The sequence below is a fragment of the Giraffa tippelskirchi genome, chromosome 1, assembly GCF_054371585.1.
Source record: "Giraffa tippelskirchi isolate mGirTip1 chromosome 1, T2T-mGirTip1v1.2.pri, whole genome shotgun sequence".
Taxonomy (NCBI): domain Eukaryota; kingdom Metazoa; phylum Chordata; class Mammalia; order Artiodactyla; family Giraffidae; genus Giraffa; species Giraffa tippelskirchi.
Genome location: NC_137275.1, coordinates 48,279,596 through 48,298,782, shown reverse-complemented (window position 1 = coordinate 48,298,782; position 19,187 = coordinate 48,279,596). Strand labels below are relative to the sequence as shown.

Sequence of the window (19,187 nt, the reverse complement as noted above, 5' to 3'; positions counted from 1 at the left end):
TCCTATGCAATATTGCTCTTAACAGCATCGAACCTTGCTTCTATCACCAGCCCATCCACAACTGGGTGTTGTTTTTTTGGGGGTCCATCCATTCCTTCTTTCTGTAGTTATTTCTCCACTGATCTCCAGTAGCATATTGGGTACCTACCGACCTTGGGAGTTCATCTTTCAGTGTCCTATCTTTTTGCCTTTTCATACTGTTCATGGGGTTCTCAAGGCAAGAATACTGAAGTGGTTTGCCATTCCCTTCTCTAGTGAACCACATTCTGTCAGACCTCTCCACCATGACCCGTCCATCTTAAGTTTGATATAATGTCATTATAAAAAGAAATTATAGTTAGTCATCCAATACTTAAGTATTTTAGAGTCAGTAGAATTAATTCTAATTTACCAACTTGATGTTTTATGGTAAGGTAGACATATGCTTAGGAAGGGCAAGTAAGTGAGTACAACTGTATCTGTACAAAAGCCAAACAGATATCTTTTCTATGACATAGAACGCTGCATCTTCCAAACACAGTTGAATACCAACATTAAAGAGAGATATTTATCTCTAAAAATTAGGTTTGTGGGGCAACCATATTAGAAATTAAATCCTATGACAAAAATACATTCAAAGAGAGAGCTTAAATGAGTTTTCTAGGGCAAAGAATTTGCTACTTGTGGAACACTTCACAGCACAATAACCACTCTTTGCAGAGGTAATTCAAAAGTACTTTCTAGGAAAAAAAATATAAGTATACTTCTGCTAGTGGGAAATGTTACGTACTCAGTTTGATTTTAATATTTTTTATATTTGTCAGGGTACCTCTAGCATCTATATCAGTCTAAGAAAATATAACATGAGAACTCAAAAGAGTATCTCCAACAAAAGTTGTTTATATATATATATATATATATATGCATATATATATATATATATTTTTTTTTTTTTTTTTTTAACATACCGAGGTCTTGATTTTTGGCTTTTTTTCTCTAGTAGTCTTAACTTTTTTGTTGCTGGTAAAATAATGCAAGGTGCCATACTCCATCAAAGCTGCAAAAACAAAAATGAAACAAACAGAAACAAAGAGATCCATCGCAGTCACATAAGAAACCTTAGGTAAGGACTTCCTGGCAATTGTACTCAGAGTTGTCATAGTCAGCACTGTGGTGATACCTGTGGAGGAAGGGAAGAACAATAGATGATGAAAATGATCTTAGACCATTTTTATTATTCCATTTGATATGGCATATTGTTTGCATAAATAAGCAATAGAAACAAAAGAATATGATTACTCATGATTTACAGGGGAAAGAAATCTGGTAACCATAGCTACATTGTGTTCAGTGTGTTCTTTGTATGACTTTTAATCATGTAAATTCTCTGGACTGCAAGTAGGTAACTCTCCATTCCTGTCCTTGCCTTCTTCCAGAATAATAGACTATCCAATTTTTAGCTGGCCTGTGCCTGCCTGGAAGTACACATTTATTTGCTAGCTTCCTTTAACTATGTATGGCCACAGGCTGAAATGTAGCCAAGAAGAATCAAGTAAAGGGTGTAAACAAGGACCAAAGATGTCCTTAGACATTAGAGAGATAAGAAATGCCCTTCTTTTCCTCTTTCTCAATTGATTTCTGCTGGAATATGGTGGTCAGACCATCAGAAGCCACGTTAGACCTCTGTCTAATTTAATCTACAGTGATTTAAGGTTTCTTGTCACACACAGTTAAAATTAATCCAAATTGCCACAATAATTTTATAACTTGTATTAAACCTATTTTTTAGTCTCAGTAAAGAATACAGGCAAAATGATATCAAGCTACTATTTTAAAAAGACAAGAGTAAATCATGTTTTGAAGAAGTCAATATATAAAATGAGGATGTCCCCCTGGACCCAAGCCCTGTATAGGGATCTTTGAGGCTATTTCTTTTTATCCATGGCCTTCTTGTGGTTTTTACCACTGCTCATTTTAGTCCCCCTTACAGATGCACATGCGCTATCTCTTCTTATCTAAACTGCCTTAATTCTCATTCTTTGTCTCATGAAATAGAGCACCATTAGTGGAATTGTTTTCTCTCCAAGAAGTACTAAATACAATGCCAGATGAATCTTAATTTGGCCAATTATTTACAGACTGGCAATATCTGGGTTGAAAAAAATAGCACCTCTTTTGTATGATGAAGTTAATAGTCAACTTTTTCCTTCATGTCTACATTCAAACACACCTTAATAATAATGCTTTTCATATGCCCATCTTTTTATTTTTGTCATCACTTAGGATTGAAAAAAATTAAGGAAGATACAGTTGCGATGGATTGGAAGTCATGGAGACAAGTTAAGTTCAAATTCTGACCTATTAACTCTGTGACCTCAGGGAAGTTTCTTAACTTCAGGGAAGTTTATAGTTTAATATATTAGAAATATTCATCTAACTACAGTCAGACAAAAATGGACAGATACTCTAGTGCAGTGTGATGTTGAAGTGAATATATGTAAACAAGTAAGAAATAGAATTGTAAAAACATGAAAATCTCAGAAATGTTTTTAATAGAGATCAAGGGAAGCATAAAAGCTAAATAAGAATTAATGCATGAAAATCATACATAATCCATGCATCTTAAACGTGGTCAGTATTGTCAATACTTTTCATCAAACTTAGTTTTTAGCTGAATCACTAATAGGCAGTATTTATTGACTAGTGTGTATTTAGAAGGCTTTGAAATCCCTGTTCTTACAATGGTACTAATGAATAGTCAACTATTCCAAAGGACAGGGACAAGAAGTTTCTGGGCTTCTGTTATCTATAAAATGTGTTATTATTCTGTGAACTTTTGAGAGTTGCCTGTATAATAACACTGATTAAAAGGGTAATTTATAATTTGTACTTGATAAAAGAAACTTTTTCTTTCTTTCTTTAACAATCTGTTGCAATAATCAGTGTAATCAGTAATTAGGCATAAGAAAATATGTCTAATCACTATACATTTGTTTAAAAGAAAATGATAACCTAAACTCTTGTATAGATATACAAAAATAAATTATTGATTAATTGATTACTTCCCCACATCAGTATAGTACATGAATCTCACTACTGATAATTGTGTCTTAAAAACATAAAAAATGTTGGGACAGTTTCTATTTTCAAAAATAAAGAGATTTTCCTGTGGTTCTATTGCAGCTGGTAAATAACTCCATTTAGTAAATGATAAAAAAAAAATTGTAAATTGTAAATTATATGTTTATAAACATATAAAGTTGTATGACTCTATAGCATAATATTACATCATACCCAAAGATGTTCTTGCAGGTACTGCATCTTTATTGATCCAAAAAGATACCCAAGAAAGTACAACTGTCAGAATACATGGAATGTACGTCTGAATAGTGAAATATCCCATTCGTCTGCTCAGGTCAAAGAAAATTGTCATGATAATATAGTCCCCTGGAAGAAAAAAATATATTTTGGCTATAAAATACAAATAAGTATAGGATTTCAAGCCATAGATTTAAATACAAATGCCGCTTGATGCTAGCATTAGTCATTGATTTGTGTTCCTTTCTTACCAGAGATTGTGTGAGAGATTTCAGTTGTGTTCCGTAATCCTACAAATGCAAACTGATATAATCTCCAGTATTTAGGATCAGCCACTTCTACAGAAGGTTTTTTCCACTTATACTCAATTTCATTTTTAGGGTATCCATCTAGGTAAAAATTAAAATTATATATATATACATTAGCAGATCCAAATCTGTTACTGTTGCAATACCAACATTATCAAAAGACAAATGTTTTGAAATTCTTTCTCATTTTTACATGTTAATATAGAAAAATACTGCATAAAATTGGTGAGTATAGTATAAAGAATAATCCTAATGATTAAATAATGATAGTCCATGCTAATTACACTTAAATCAAGTAATAAAATCTTGCTAGCATCTAAGAAAAACCATGCATCCACTCCAGTATAGTGTTTCCTCTCTCAACCAGAGATAACCACTGACCTGATTTATGTGATAATCCTCTCCTTATGATTTTGGTTATATATATATATATATATATTTGAGAGGCAATTATGAAAAATATAGTTTAGTTTAGGTTCTTTTTGAACTCTGCTTGATTTTTGCCATGCTGGATGTATTATTTTGTATCTTATTTCTTTTAATATAGTGTTTATAATCATCATTCATGCTATTTTATGTAGCAGTAGTAAATTTGTTCTGTTGTAAAGATATGCCAAAATTTATTCATCCATTTTACTGTGTCCACACTTGTAATCTTTCCTGTTGGCTATTACTAACACTTCAGTTTACAATATTACTGTACATGTCTCACAAAACATATATATGCAAAAATCTCTCTGGTATAAATACTTAAACATGAAATAGCTGGGTTGTGGATTACATATACTTCCCACTTTATGAGATAGTGTCAATCTTTTTTCCATAGAGAATATATTAATCTCATCTCTCACCAGCCAGAGTTTGAAAATGGGTGTTGATCCATGTTCTCATTAAAGTTTATGTGGACAGGCTTCTTTATTTTCACTGTAGAGTGTATTTTTTTTTTTCCTGAATACAAATAAAATCTAGAACAAATTTCACGTGCTTATTAGATTCTTGAGTTTCTTCTTTGGATCATTGCTTATTCAATTGCTCATTATTTTACTGTTTTTTTTTTTCCTATCTTTTCTTGGTCTGAATTCTTATATATGTTCTGGATACTAGACCTTTGTTAGTTATTTGTGTTGAAAACATCTGCCTTCTCTATAGCTGTCTAGAATGGAAGTGCATTCTTTTAAAAAACACATGCTTTTATTTTTGTTACATGTCCTAGAAATACACAAGGCTATTTTGGACCAAGTTAAGGAAATTTGGGAAAATCCAAGTTGGGTGGGCTTGTGATTAAATCCTCGCAAGGAGTTAATTCATTCAGGTATGCTGATTTAGACCTTAGTCAAATAAGACAGTGAGCTAGTTACTTAACCACTCTAAATTTCATGATTTTGAGTCTTAAAATGGGAACTATAATGACATCTTCTAAATATATTTGTTGTGAAATATTAGATGGAGAAGGCTTAATTCTCTATTGGACTCATACAGAGTGTGTGAAAAAAAGATGATTATAATTATTATGTTGATGTTAGTGACACCCAATTGCACTAACAGGGATAGAATATTCCCAGTAAAGACAGTCAAAGCTAAAGAGATACCACACCAAGATTTTAGGCATGATATCTAGAGGAGAATATAGTATATCTTCAAATATTTGTGTATCAGCTATCCCTTGAATGCTCCTATTAATCAAATCTTTGTTGTTAATTGACTGTTTTATTCATTGAGAGGTCAATGCTAGAAAATCAAAGCAGAGAGACATGAGATTATGAATTAAAAAGGACATTTTAGTGAGATGAAAATTTTAAAAAGTCAAGAAAATCCTTAATAAAGGGCAACAAGAGATACATGAGAATGCTTAAAGTGAAGAAGCAGGATAAAGACTTATGAATACTCATAATCTACTGTAAGTAAATTCCAGAACATGATATCTTAAAAAAAAATCAATTTTAAAATAGGAAAATAGAATTATATCATTCATAGACATAGACAATATCATTTTTAAAGGCATTTTATGTGTTTTAAAGACTTGCTCAATTATATATTATGAAGAAAAATATTTTTATAAAAACATCTGTGAGAATAAATATGTTAATAAATATAAAATAAAACTGATATTAGTATAGAAAGATTATAGCTATTTCCTTGCAACAAATATTCAGTTTGCGTACCTAAATTATTTCTCTCTAGTAATTTCTCTTTGTTTCATTCATTCTTTTGAATGAAATAAACTTATTTCTTCCTTGATTTTTCCAATTCATTAAAGTCTTCCTAAATATTTGCTACTTATGTGGTAAAATTCTTCACCAGACCAATTAAATATATTTTAAAATACAATGTAATAAACTTAAATTGGGCCTCCTGGAAGATGAATAAAATTTCGATCAACTTTTTATTCATGGCAGTGTAAAAATATTTGAATACAAATCTATCTTCAGTAAGTCCTTTAGTTAATCAAAATAGGAAAAGGACAAGATATAATGAATATATGTAAATAATAAGATATATATATTCAGTATGCATTTATTATCACTTTTTAAAGTAAGAAATAAATGTTATTTATAAATTTATCTAAGACAGTTAAACATAATGTAAACTTCTGATAATTGTGTAAATTATGGTTTATCTCACATCATTGTACATTTTTAAATAAAAAGGACCATAGGCTATAAAGTTCTATGAAAATATTAAGTATTTTATCACTTACAACTTGAAAATTCCAATGGACATGAATGTTCATCCATAGGAAAGTTATGAAGCTGAAGGTAACATTCTGCATTAATTGTCAGTCTATTTAGATGGAAAAATAAATATTAAATAATGAGATATAATTTCAGGCATTAAAAATATTTTCTCTAATTTTAAAACATAATTTTGTCTAACAATAATGGACTGTGATACAATATAAAATAATATTAATTCTGAAGTCTCAAAATCTTGAGTAGTAATATTGTACCATTCATAAATGATTAATAAAATTCTGACATTTTTCTCTCCAGCAAACTAAGGTGCCTAAATTAGCCCAAGTGTGGTTTCTGTGTTTGTGATTAAAATTTTATACTTCAGAATCTCAACAAACACACAGGCATGCATACATAGGCAGATTAACAGAGTGTACCCAGTTAAGTATGGTAATTTTTTTCCTTTGGATTATAAACCACTTTCCATTAAGAGATGATTTATAATGCATCAATATGTTCAAGACAATGAATTAAATAACTTGAATCTTACCTATCAACCCTTATTTAATCCTCTGTTAGGGATGTTTTACTACACCACTGAAAATCAGAGCATTTTAAAATGTTATAGCTGGGTGGACTCCTAAAGAAAATCTTTGTCAATCATTTGCCTTATAGGTTTAAAAATATAGTGTTTATGCCACAGCCTTTTCTGCTTCAAAACAGGGAAATCAAGTTTTTCCTCTTTGCTTTCAGTCCTATTCACATAATGGTAACGTCAAGCTTAAACAAGTGTTTCCACAATATTTCACCTTTTTAAATTTTAGTATATAAAAGAAGCTTCATATTTATTACTTCGCAACTTTGAAAAAGGGAAATTTGTGAGTTTGAAATATTAATATGGAAACTAAATTAGAGCAACTACAAGATTTTTTTTTTAAACAGCAATACCTTAGAGTATATAGAACTCGTCCATCATTCCATATTCGAAGAAGACGATTAGGAGTTGTTATCCAATGAGCATCAGATTTTCTTGAGTTTCTGAAGAAAGTGTCAGGAATCCAAATTTTCCCAACCATATTACTGTTAAGCATGAGCACTTTCATGGTACTATTGAATTTTAGACGACTATCAAGCCAGGTTTGAGCAAAAATTATATCTATTGTGTATTCCTAAAGGATAGAAAGAGAGTAATGACTCATGATAGTAAAGCTTCTATTTTAGACATTCTCTTCAGAAGTTTGAACTGTTATATTTTAAAATTTCTGTAAGTAAATAGCACTTGAACTCAGTCTTTTCATAGAAAAGTATATGCCATTATCTTAACCTTCCTTTTTCATTGTTTTCATGAGTCATGTAAAATAAAATCCAAAGTTTCTAGCAATAACTGCTGTCCAGTGTCACTTCACATACTTTCTGTAAATTGTATTCAACATTTTATAATATGGTTATTAATATAAAGGTCAGTCACTTTCATGTTAACAACTATATTAAATTTTGTGATATTTATGAGTGATTAAGTCACACAAAAAGGCACAAACTAAAATATCAAAATTTAAGCATTCACCAAATTATCTAAAAGCCATCACATTATCCTTTGTCCAGAAAACTAATTTCAGTCATTTAGATTCAAATGTTTTAAAGCAACCACACTCTCTTTCTCTCTCTCTCTTTCTTTCACACACACACACACACACACACACTCCATTAAGCACTTATAATATGCTAAGTATTGTGTTGAGTTTTGCCAGTATCAAAAATTGAGACAGAGAGAGAGAAATAGAGTTTTGCATGTATCAGGACTTCCCTGATAGCCCAGTTGGTAAAGAATCCACCTGCAATGCAGGAGACCCTGGTTCAATTCCTGGGTAAGGAAGGTCCACTGGAGAAGGGATAGGCTACCCACTCCAGTACTCTTGGGTTTCCCTTGTGGCTCAGCTGGTAAAGAATCCACCTGCAATGAGGGAGACATGGGTTCTGATCCCTGGGTTGGGAAGATCCCCTGGAGAAGGGAAAGGCTACCCACGCCAGTATTTTGGCCTGGAGAATTCCATGGACTGTATGAATAGTCCATGGGGTTGCAAAGAGTCAGCCATGACTGAGCGACTTTCACTTGCAAGCATCATGTCATTAAATTCTTACTACAGCCCTATGAAATAAGTACTACTATAATATTTATTTTTAAGGAATGTTTATTAATGGAGACATAAAATAATTCTCCCTACATCATGGAGTAGATGGTATGAAAGCTGAGGCATTGTAAGTTGAATCCCAAATCCACATATATAGCAACCACATATAATGGTCATCATAGTGAAGCCTGATGGGTGCCATAATTAGAGAAAAACCTCTGTTCATAATCAGAAAGACTATAAATAGGAAATTGCATGGTTACGAGAGAATTCTTAGAAGTAGGTGTTTAGGTATAACCTACCTTTGTATCCTGACAGTTATGCCTGCCATATTATAAAAGTAAAAAATAATTTGATAAAATTAATGAATAAGAATGTGTAACCAATGCTACTGAGAAAGGAAAGTAAGTGTATGTATGTGTGAAACTTTGATGTTAGAAGATTAGGAAAAGAGTAAACTGAAAAGTATGAAGTTTTATATGAGTCATTTGAGGTGGGAGAGATTGCTTGCTCACTCTTGATGTAATGCTAGCTCTTGTCCAAACTTACCCAGAAAGAAATATTTAATATAATAAATAGAAGTATAATTGAGAGTTTGACTAATGAAATAAAAATCTTTAAATGGTAGAGAGAACTGAACAGCAGAAACTGCTTAAAATAAAGTAAGAGGCTAACATGCCCCACCAGGATTATGTATTAGCAAAGATACAACATTGGTTGGTAAAGGAAACCTTAAGCTACTTAGTAGGTATATTGGCTGCAGTATTCCTAATGAACAGGGCATTAAAAATGACACTTGAGAACTAGCTTGTATAGGGCTGGGAAACAGCCCAGCAAACAGTTGTGGATCCGGTTTTTCAGCTGACAGTTCCTTCTTTAGCAGACCTGTTAGTGCTAATCACTGTTGGATGAGTTATGACTTCCAAAGGGTCAAATTCCCCCAAGCAGAGATTTTGGGGAAAATGGGAAGATTTTTTTTCTGCTCACAATTCCCTCAATCTAGGTTCAAGAAGAGAAAGATACAGAGCATGTGTCTTGATAATCCATCCTTCCTAAACTTTTTGCAGAGGTTAATACTTGGAAGCTCTTTTAAATTACTAATCCTTAATAAATGCTTCATTGAGATAAGAAGTTATTCAAGCCTGTGCCATTTTATATGTAAATGAAAATTCCCATTTTATTTGCTCGTTTGTATTAGTGTAGTTTCAAGAAAATGATCAAACCATGTTCTTGTACTTCATGTTCCTATTTACAGGTTATAATTATCTACATAATAAATAAGCAAAAGAAACATGAAAAGGAACTTCCAGTCACTCAGAACAACAAGCAGAATAGCATCTAGGATAAACATTTCAAGATGAGGAGCAGTGCATTTAGCATTTGAGATTGTATGTACATTATGAAACTTTGCCTCTTTGTAGTTAGCCCAGAAAATAGCATTAATGGGTAAAGGTGAAGAACTGAGCCCTCTTGACTTCTAACTCAATCAATCAAACCATAATTGATGAAAGTGAGTGTCATGCCCTTTTCCTACTTCACTGTCAGCTTTGCAATTATGTGCTGTGTCTAAAACTTAAATGCACAGGTTAACTCTATCATTTTTGGTAATGAAATTAACATCATACAAAATGCAGACCTAAATAATTAACTTAGGTGCATAATTACATCATGAAATTGGGTTGATTCTCATCTGATCTTATGAACCTGGCACTCATCTCTCCCTAAACTATTGATTCACATGGCCAAAACAGTAAGATAGATCAGTGGTTAGCAGTGAATCAGATACTAAGGCTATAAACATGTAGAGAAAATGTACAAGTGTAGCTAATCACCAGCACAAATAGCTTCAGTGATGCAAGTTCATAGGATTCTTCCCCACTTTACTCAATTATTATAAAAGCGCCAACTTCTTGATACTGTCACAAGATAAGAAAAAGACTCGGTTTCCTTCTTTCAAATGGAAAAGAAAAAAAGGTTTTTCAGATACTTAAATCGTTAAAGTCAGTCATCAATACATTAAAGGATATTATGACATAAGTCCTGCATTCAGTTACCAACTGGGTTCTATTTTTATGTTCGTAAATTTAGATTGCCAAAAGTACATAATGCCATGTACATTCATCAAATAAATTTTTAACAAATATTTTTCAGTGCTCAAGTTACTTCTGTATTATTCTCAGTTTACAAAGATGAATGTGAAGTTTTTCTGTTAGGTATATTTACATAATAAAATTGGAAATTAATACTACTTAGGAGAGACAGAATTAAAGAGAAATAAAAACAATAGAGATTATTTTCAGCTAGGAGAAATTAATAAAGACTTCATGATGGAAATTATATTTAACCTGAATTGACTTTTAAACAGTTGCAAACTAACATTAGAGATTTATATCTCTAAAACAAAAGTTAGTTATGCTGTCCAAGTTCAAATACTAACACAAACATAGAATCAGAGAATTTCTGACATATCAGTATGCTACTAGGATAGAACTCTTCACAGTATTACTGGAAGTGCTGGCTTCCAGTGTTTACTTCGGTAGGTTAGATCAAATCTGTACATATCACAAAATGGAGTGCTCTTTGCAGATAAAAATCAAAGCCTATTGCAGGACTTGCACAGCTTCTCCTAGAGAGATTTGTCATGATTTCCATTATAGCAAAACATTAAAAGTGGAGACATTTAACAAAATTTATCTACTTCAGATTTTAATAAAACTGATGTGAGTTAAAATCCATTGCCAATCTGAAACCTAAGGTTTTCATACATTATTTAAAAGACTTTGAACTGAATATATATATACATATATATATATATATATATATACACATGTATATATATGTATATATATATAACACAACTAAGGACTAGGACATTGTCTTTAATTGTATACATAATTTTAAATACTTTTAAGATAAACTACAACAAATACATCAAATGTGTGTTATAGTGAGAAGTTATGATGTAATCTAAAGAATACTGGTTGAATGGAGACAGGAAATCATGTCAGACTCCCAGTTCTGTGAGTTCCTAAAGTAGGAAGCTGATCAAGTCTTTTAATCTTTCTCAATGGAAAAATGAGGGCACTACATAAAATTATCATTCTTATCTTTCCTAGCTGTAAGTTTCAGTGATCATAATCTAAACATAAATAAGAATAAAGGCATTATGGACATGATAGCATCCAGTGACCTATCCTCATAAAAATACTTCTGATCTAATGGCATTGAGAGAGTCAATTCCTAGGCAGGTTGATAAGAAGTCCAGGTTTCCCGAGAAGGAGATTTTTTCTTTTTTTTCTTTTTTCTCTACATTCCTTAGTGTTAGTCACATAAAATGTTTTTTTTCTTTAAGCCCTGAACTGATGATTACACAAAAAACAACTCAGTTTAAACTCTGCACTAGGGATTATATAACAACAATGTATCCTGCTTGAAGGCGGTTTCTCCTTCCTGAAAACCTTCTGACTAATTCTGATATCTTAGAATGTACATTATGGGAGTGGGTCTGGTCAGTTCAGTTCAGTCACTAAGTCTTATCTGACTCTTTGAAACTCCATGGACTGTAGGCCTCCCTGTCCATCACCAACTCCCAGAGTTTACTCAAACTTACGTCCATTGATCAGTGATGCCATCCAACCATCTCATCCTTTGTCATCCCCTTCTTCTCCCGCCTTCAATCTTTCCGAGCATCAGGGTCTTTTCAAATGAGTCAGTGCTATGCATCATGTGGCCAAAGTATTGCAGTTTCAGCTTCAACATCAGTCCTTCTAATGAATATTCAGAATAGATTTCCTTTAGGATGGACTGGTTTGATCTCCTTGCTGTCCATGGGACTCTGAAGAGTCTTCTCCAACACCACAGTTCAAAAGCATCAATTCTTCAGTGCTCAGCTTTCTTTACAGTCCAACTCTCACATCCATACACGACTACTAGAAAAACCATAGTTTTGACTAGACGGACTTTTGTTGGCAAAGTAATGTCTTTGCTTTTTAATATGCTGTCTAGATTGGTCATAATTTCTCTTCTAAAGAGTAAGCGTCTTTTAACTTCATGGCTGCAGTCACCATCTACAGTGATTTTGAGCCCCCAAAAATAAACTCTGCCACTATTCCACTGTTTCTCCATCTATTTGCCATGAAGTGATGGGACCGGATGCCATGAACTTTGTTTCTGAATGTTGAGCTTTAAGCCAACTTTTTCACTCTCCTCTTTCATTTTCATCAAGAGGCTCTTTAGTTCTTCTTCATTTTCTGCCATAAAGGTGGTGTCATCTTCATATCTGAGGTTATTGATATTTCTCCCAGCAATATTGATTCCAATTTGTGCTTCATCCATCCAGCGTTACTCATGAATTACTCAGCATAGAAGTTAAATAAGCAGAGTGACAATATACAGCCTTGACGTTCTCCTTTCCCGATTTGGAAACAGTCTGTGGTTCCTTGTCCATTTCTAACTGTTGCTTCCTGACCTGCATATGGATTTCTCAAGAGGAAGGTCAGGTGATCTGGTATACCCATCTCTATCAGAATTTTCCAGTTTATTGTGATCCACACAGTCAAAGGTTTTGGCATACTCAATAAAGCAGAAATAGATGCTTTTTCTGGAACTCACTTGCTTTTTAAATGATTCAGCGGATGTTAGCAATTTGATCTCTGGTTCCTCTGCCTTTTCTAAAACCAGCTTGAACATCTGGAAGTTCGTGGTTCACGTATTGTTGAAGCCTGGCTTGGAGAATTTTGAGCATTACTTTACTAGCGTGTGAGATGAGTGCAATTGTGTGGTAGTTTGAGCATTCTTTGGCATTGCCTTTCTGTGGGATTGGAATGAAAACTGACTTTTTCCAGTCCCATGGCCACTACTAAGTTTTCCAAATATGCTGGCATATTGAGTGCAGCAATTTCACAGCATCATCTTTCAGGATTTGAAATAGCTCAACTGGAATTCCATCACCTCCACTAGCTTTGTTCATAGTGATGCTTTCTAAGGCCCCCTTGACTTCACATTCCAGGATGTCTGGCTCTAGGTGAGTGATCACACCTTCGTGATTATCTGGGTCATGAAGATCTTTTTTGTATACTTCTTCTTTGTATTCTTGTCACCTCTTCTTAATATCTTCTGCTTCTGTTAGGTCCATACCATTATTGCAGAGACATTACAACAGAGACGTTATTTGCTGTAAGGTCCATATAGTCAAATTTATGGTTTTTCCAGTAGTCATGTGTGTATATGAGAGTTGGAGCATAAAGAAAGCTGAGCATCGAAGAACTGAAGCTTTTGAACTGTGGTGTTGGAGAAGACTCTTGAGAGTCCCTTGGACTGCAAGGAGATCCAATCAGTCCATCCTAAAGGAAATCAGTCCTGAATATTCACTGGAAGGACTGATGCTGAAGCTGAAGCTCCAATACTTTGGCCACCTGATGTGAAGAACTGACTCATTGGAAAACACTCTGATGCTGGCAAAGATTGAAGGCATGAGGAGAATAGGCAACAGAGGATGAGATTGTTGAATGGCATCACCGACTCGATGGGCATGAGTTTTAGCAAGCTCCAGGAGTTGGTGATGGACAGGAAAGCCTGGTGTGCTGCAGTCCACAGGGTTGCAAAGAGTTGGACATAACTGAGTGACTGAACTGAACTGAACTGAATCTCTAAAATGGTGAAATATGATCCCTTTGAAGTGATCGTTAGTCCATGATAAGTCATTACCTTATGTGCTAAACTGCTTTTTCCTATTCATTGTTTTTCTGTTTTTTTAATAAATATCATTAGCAACATATTACCATTTGTCACTCTCATGTAAATAAGTTTTATATTAAGAAATGAAACAAAGTGGTTGCCTAATAACTTTGAACTCATCTTTGAAAACCCTTGGTGGGTACCATATAACTCAATTTAAATAAAGAGGTGAAAACTGTAGACTTATAAGGTATAGCTCTATTAACTATAACATTTGACAAATGAAATAGGGCCTTAAATTAGCTCGATAGGAAGCAAAGCTAAAAACCAGATTTTAACCACATTTTGACAGAACTTTCCCCCTAATCCTAACCTGAGGCCAGAACTGCCAAGCAGTACTAGCCCATTATAGAACATTCTATATCTACTAGTTCATAAAGAATTCAAAATTATAGCTAACCTGGGAGGCATATCATTAAGAAGGACTTCAACATTAGACACCTCCAAAGACTGACCACAGTATTGGATAATGAATTATTAAATATATTTTAATATATGAGGCAATATTTAATGATATTTTTAAACAGAAATTAAGTGCAATAATAGTCATGATATAATACATGGAAAGATACCATGTTATAGTAAAAATATGTGTAATAATATAGCATTTGGGGAAACCATGTACATAAAGTTATTAAAATGTTAAAATAGTAGCTAACAGTGGTAACCACTGTATAATGATAATCCATGATATTATTTGAAAATATTTTAGAAAATATAGCATAGGGTCACCATTTGCAAGTTAAAATATGTATGGATTCATAACAGGATTTTTCCTGACCCTTCCTCCTGTGTATTGATCTAATTTAATATTTTAAGCCATCCTCCCACTAGGTTTTATGCTTCTCCAAAGAAGGCCATATATTTTCTAACTTAGTAATCAATGTATCAACTGTCACAATAGAAGTATTACATAAATAAAAGACAAATAGGATCACAGAATAAAAATTTTAAAGTGTTTTTTAACATTAAGAAATAGTATAAATTATTTTAATAATTTTTGGAGTTTTAGAGATCAATTTAATTTCTTTATTAGAGGAACTCTTAACTGCCTATTCTTAGAGCAAATGAGCATTCCGCATCAAAGCAGCACAGAGATGAAAATAACACTCATTTATTTATAATTTTTAATTTTATTTCTGTTAGTGTTGAGTCAAAAGGTACCTAAATTAGAGCCAGTGAAAAGAAATTGACTTTAAAGGATATAATTAAAAAAATAAATCTTAATGTAATATGCAAAAAAAGAAATAAAAACTATGGTAGCAAGCTTTAAAATATTGTATGAATGAAACAAACAAACTTAATGTGTTGCTGTTTTATAATTCCTAAAAGTAATATAGCTGGCAAGGAGTGACTATTTCCTGTTAATACAGAAAGAAAAACGTGGGGTTAATTTAATATATAGAAGCTATGTTTAAATCTTTGTTTCCTTAAATCTGGAAGCATCAGTAATAAAAAAAGAGAAGAAAGAAAGAAGAGAAATGGGAAGGGAAAGAGAGTAGAGAGAAATAAACCCCGAGAGAGAGAGGGGCAGGAAGAGACAAAAACAGAGAAATGGAAGAACTTATGAACATTGGGTGGAGAAGGAACTGGCAATCCACTCCAGTATTCTTGCCTAGAGAATCCTATGGGCAGAGGAGCCTGGCGGGCTGCTGTCCATAAGGTAGCAAAGAGTCAGACACAACTGGAGAGACCTAGCATGCATGCATTCATTGGAGAAGGAAATGGTGACCCATTCCAGTATTCTTGCCTGAAGAATCCCAGGGACAGAGGAGCCTGGTGGGCTGCTGTCTATGGGGTCGTGCAGAGTCAGACACGAATGAAGCAACTTAGCAGCAGTAGCAGCATGAACATTGGGACCGATTGTATGAACCATGCTAAAGAAATGTGCTCCTTGAAAGAAATTCATGGTTCATGAAGAAAAAAATTCTCCCCGAGCACCAGCTTTCTCAGTATATTTGTAATGGTTAAACAAAAGTTATATGTCTAGGGATTTAATTATAAACATTGAGTTTGATAAAATAAGGTAAAATTTTAAAAAAATCTTAAAAGTCAGTTCTCACCATTCTCAAATAAATTATTTAACTATACCTTATCCTCTAACTATACCTCATGGGCTTCCCAGGTGGCTCAGTGGTAAAAAAAATTTGTGCTAATGCAGAAGCCACAGGAGACACCTGTTTGATCCCTGTTTCAGCAAGATCCCCTGGAGAAGGAAATGGCAACCCACTCTAGTATTCTTACCTGGGAAGTCCCATGGACAGAGGAGCCTGGCATGCTACAGTTCATGGGATCACAAAGAGTTGGACTTAACTTAGTGACTAAACCACCTCCCTCTCTATGGTGGCTCAGTGGTAAAGAATCTGCCTACAATGCAGGAAGCCTCAGGAGCCAGGGTTCTGTCTCTGGGTTGGAAAGATCCTCTGGAGTAGGGCATGACAACCCACTCGAGTATTCTTCCCTGGAGAATCCCAAGGACAGAGAGGCCTGGCAAGCTACAGTCCATGGGGTCGCCAAGAGTCGGACACGACTGAAGTGACTTAGCATGCACACAGGCACCTTCTATACAGACATTTGATGCTTGCCCATTCTGCTTAAATGATGGAACAAAACTTATTTACTGAAAAAACTCTTAACCCCCTTATTTTATTTCCATGCAATAATAATTAATGTTTATAACTTTTGTAGGTTCACCTATACTTCAAGATTATTTATACTTTTATAGGGAACAGTTGAACTTTCCTTTTCTGGTAAAAAGGGCCTGAAAGGGGGCATTATTGTTAAATATTTCTACACTGGCCAGAAAGAAAACAACTTGTCTTTTGCTAAATTCAATAAATCCCATTTGTGTACTGCTCAGACCCTGATGCTGGGAAAGATTGAAGGCGGAAGGAGAAGGGAATGACAGAGGATGAGATGGTTGGATGGCATCACTGATTCGATGGACATGAGTTTGAGTAAACTTCAGGAGTTGGTGATGGACAGGGGACGCCTGTCATGCCCAGCCCAGGGGGTTCCAAAGAGTCGGACACGACTGAGTGACTGAACTGAACTGAACTGCCCTGTGCTGTCACTACAGCAGGTGGTTACTCTGGAGTCTAGACCAGCTGGTGCCCTGGCTTCTTTCTAATTTTCCCTCTTTATAACAGGTGCCTTCATTCTTCGGCCCTGTCTCCAGTACCAAAACCAATAAAAATTTCAAGCCTGAAGAATGTATCCAGCTTAGGAACCATATTCTCAGATCATGTGACCTATGACCCTGGCATTTACAATGATATAAAGTTAAATTCTATAGACATGATTTGGGATCTTGTTCTTGAGAAGTTTTTTATCACTGTTTTTCTCTCTGGTCTGACACTTTCAAAGAACCTATACTGATAATCTCTTAATATTGTGCTATATAAGGGTGTACTACTTCCTATAAGTAAACCCATGTCCAAACTATAGCTTTAATTTTCAGTAATTACTGTTCTGTACTTACTCCCCTTGTGTTAGATACCCATTATATCATCTTGGAGTCACTGGAGCTTTCACTGATTTTTACTTTATTCAAGGAATTTCATAACCCTTGACTGTTATATGTGCTACCAGAGGATAACTACAATTGTTTAATTATCCTGATACATTTACTCAAAAGAGTGAAAACACATAATCTCCTCAAAACCTGAAAAATTAAGAGGATGAAATGCTTTAATTTCAGTCTAATAACCTCTATTAACATTTTGTGCCTTCAGTGTTTATTGTATTTTTTTTTCTGCTTACATTTAGATAGTTTTAATTAGAGCATGCATAGTTGAATGGCCTCTTTCCAAGTTAGTTTTTTTTTTTTTCATTTCTGATTAGTTGCACCTGATACTCACTTTTCACTCAAATTTTCAAAAATAGAAATTATGGGATAATCTATTTATTGACTAATTTATTCATTCTTTTAACATGAAATTATTGAATACCCAATGTTTGACAGTGACACCAGGATTGAATCCATTAACCTAACCTTGAATTTAAAAAAAAAAAGAGGAAAAATATATATGATTGTAGAGTGATACTGTTTTAAGTCATATCAATAATCTACAGATACTATTTTATGCAGCCAAGTTTGAAAAATAAAAAGCATTTTGTACTAAACCATATTTTATTTCATTTCAAAAAGTAAAATTATTAAACCTATATAATAGCTTTGTTCCTTATCAGTACCTTAAGTTGTATATGTAGTCAAGAGGGGAAAAAAGACTTGCTTAATTCTATTCAAGTCTGCTTGTTTTATTACAGTCACAGTCAAAGCAATTCTATTCATTTTATAATAATTGAATTCTAATGTTCCTGCATTGTTTAGTTAAAAGTTTTCTCTGTAACCTGTTCCTTTGTTCCTAGTATGACATGCTTCTGTTTCAATAAACACTATTAAATATTCTAGTTTTTTTCTTATATGTGCTTTAGTATCACCAATTTTAATAGTAATTTCACTTAATTAGCTTTAAAATAAAAACTATCACTGTCCAAGATTACAAGTGTGTGATTTGCCCCACTGGAAACTAAATATTTAATACTATGAAACTTTTATGCAGGAATATCATCACAGAAGTCTCTTGATAGCTATTCTTGTCAAAGTATTTCTGGAATACTAATTCAGTCTTGAATTCTACTTCTTTTTAATAACCACATTTTTTCTTTAATGAATTCATTCAAATTGAAGACAAAAAGCTCAAATAATAAATATACAATGCAGGAAAATTTAGACTTCCACATCCCCAAATGGGTTTACCTAAGCATTAGTAGAGATTGAATATTTTAAGATTCTTTTAAAGAGAAAATTAACATCTTAGTAAGGCATTACTTTATAAAATCTTATATTTGCATAATGTTAAATTAGTACACACAGCTATATAAACTTCTTTATCTTTATGAAAACCAAGTTGTTGTATACATCTTCGTTTGGAGTTAGAAGGAAAACTAAAACACTTTCAAATTTTACCTTCCTTTGCTTTATCTTCATTTTCTTGTCAACTTATCAGTTTAATTTGCTATCTCAGCTTCATCTTTCAGGT

At 33.4% G+C, this 19,187-nt stretch overlaps 1 protein-coding gene across 3 annotated transcripts in view; it reads right to left on the bottom strand.

The window, feature by feature from the left end:
- GABRG1 (gamma-aminobutyric acid type A receptor subunit gamma1) overlaps nucleotides 1-19,187 on the bottom strand; it is an 88,535-nt gene that overhangs the window by 14,861 nt on the left and 54,487 nt on the right. For all 3 annotated transcript variants that reach the window (XM_081519208.1, XM_081519279.1, XM_081519342.1), the window contains 5 exons: nucleotides 7,226-7,446; nucleotides 6,304-6,386; nucleotides 3,549-3,686; nucleotides 3,274-3,426; nucleotides 948-1,159 (listed from right to left, as the gene is read on the bottom strand). In XM_081519208.1, the coding sequence (XP_081375334.1) occupies nucleotides 948-1,159; nucleotides 3,274-3,426; nucleotides 3,549-3,686; nucleotides 6,304-6,386; nucleotides 7,226-7,446 (807 nt within the window). The remainder of the gene's footprint in view (nucleotides 1-947; nucleotides 1,160-3,273; nucleotides 3,427-3,548; nucleotides 3,687-6,303; nucleotides 6,387-7,225; nucleotides 7,447-19,187) is intronic.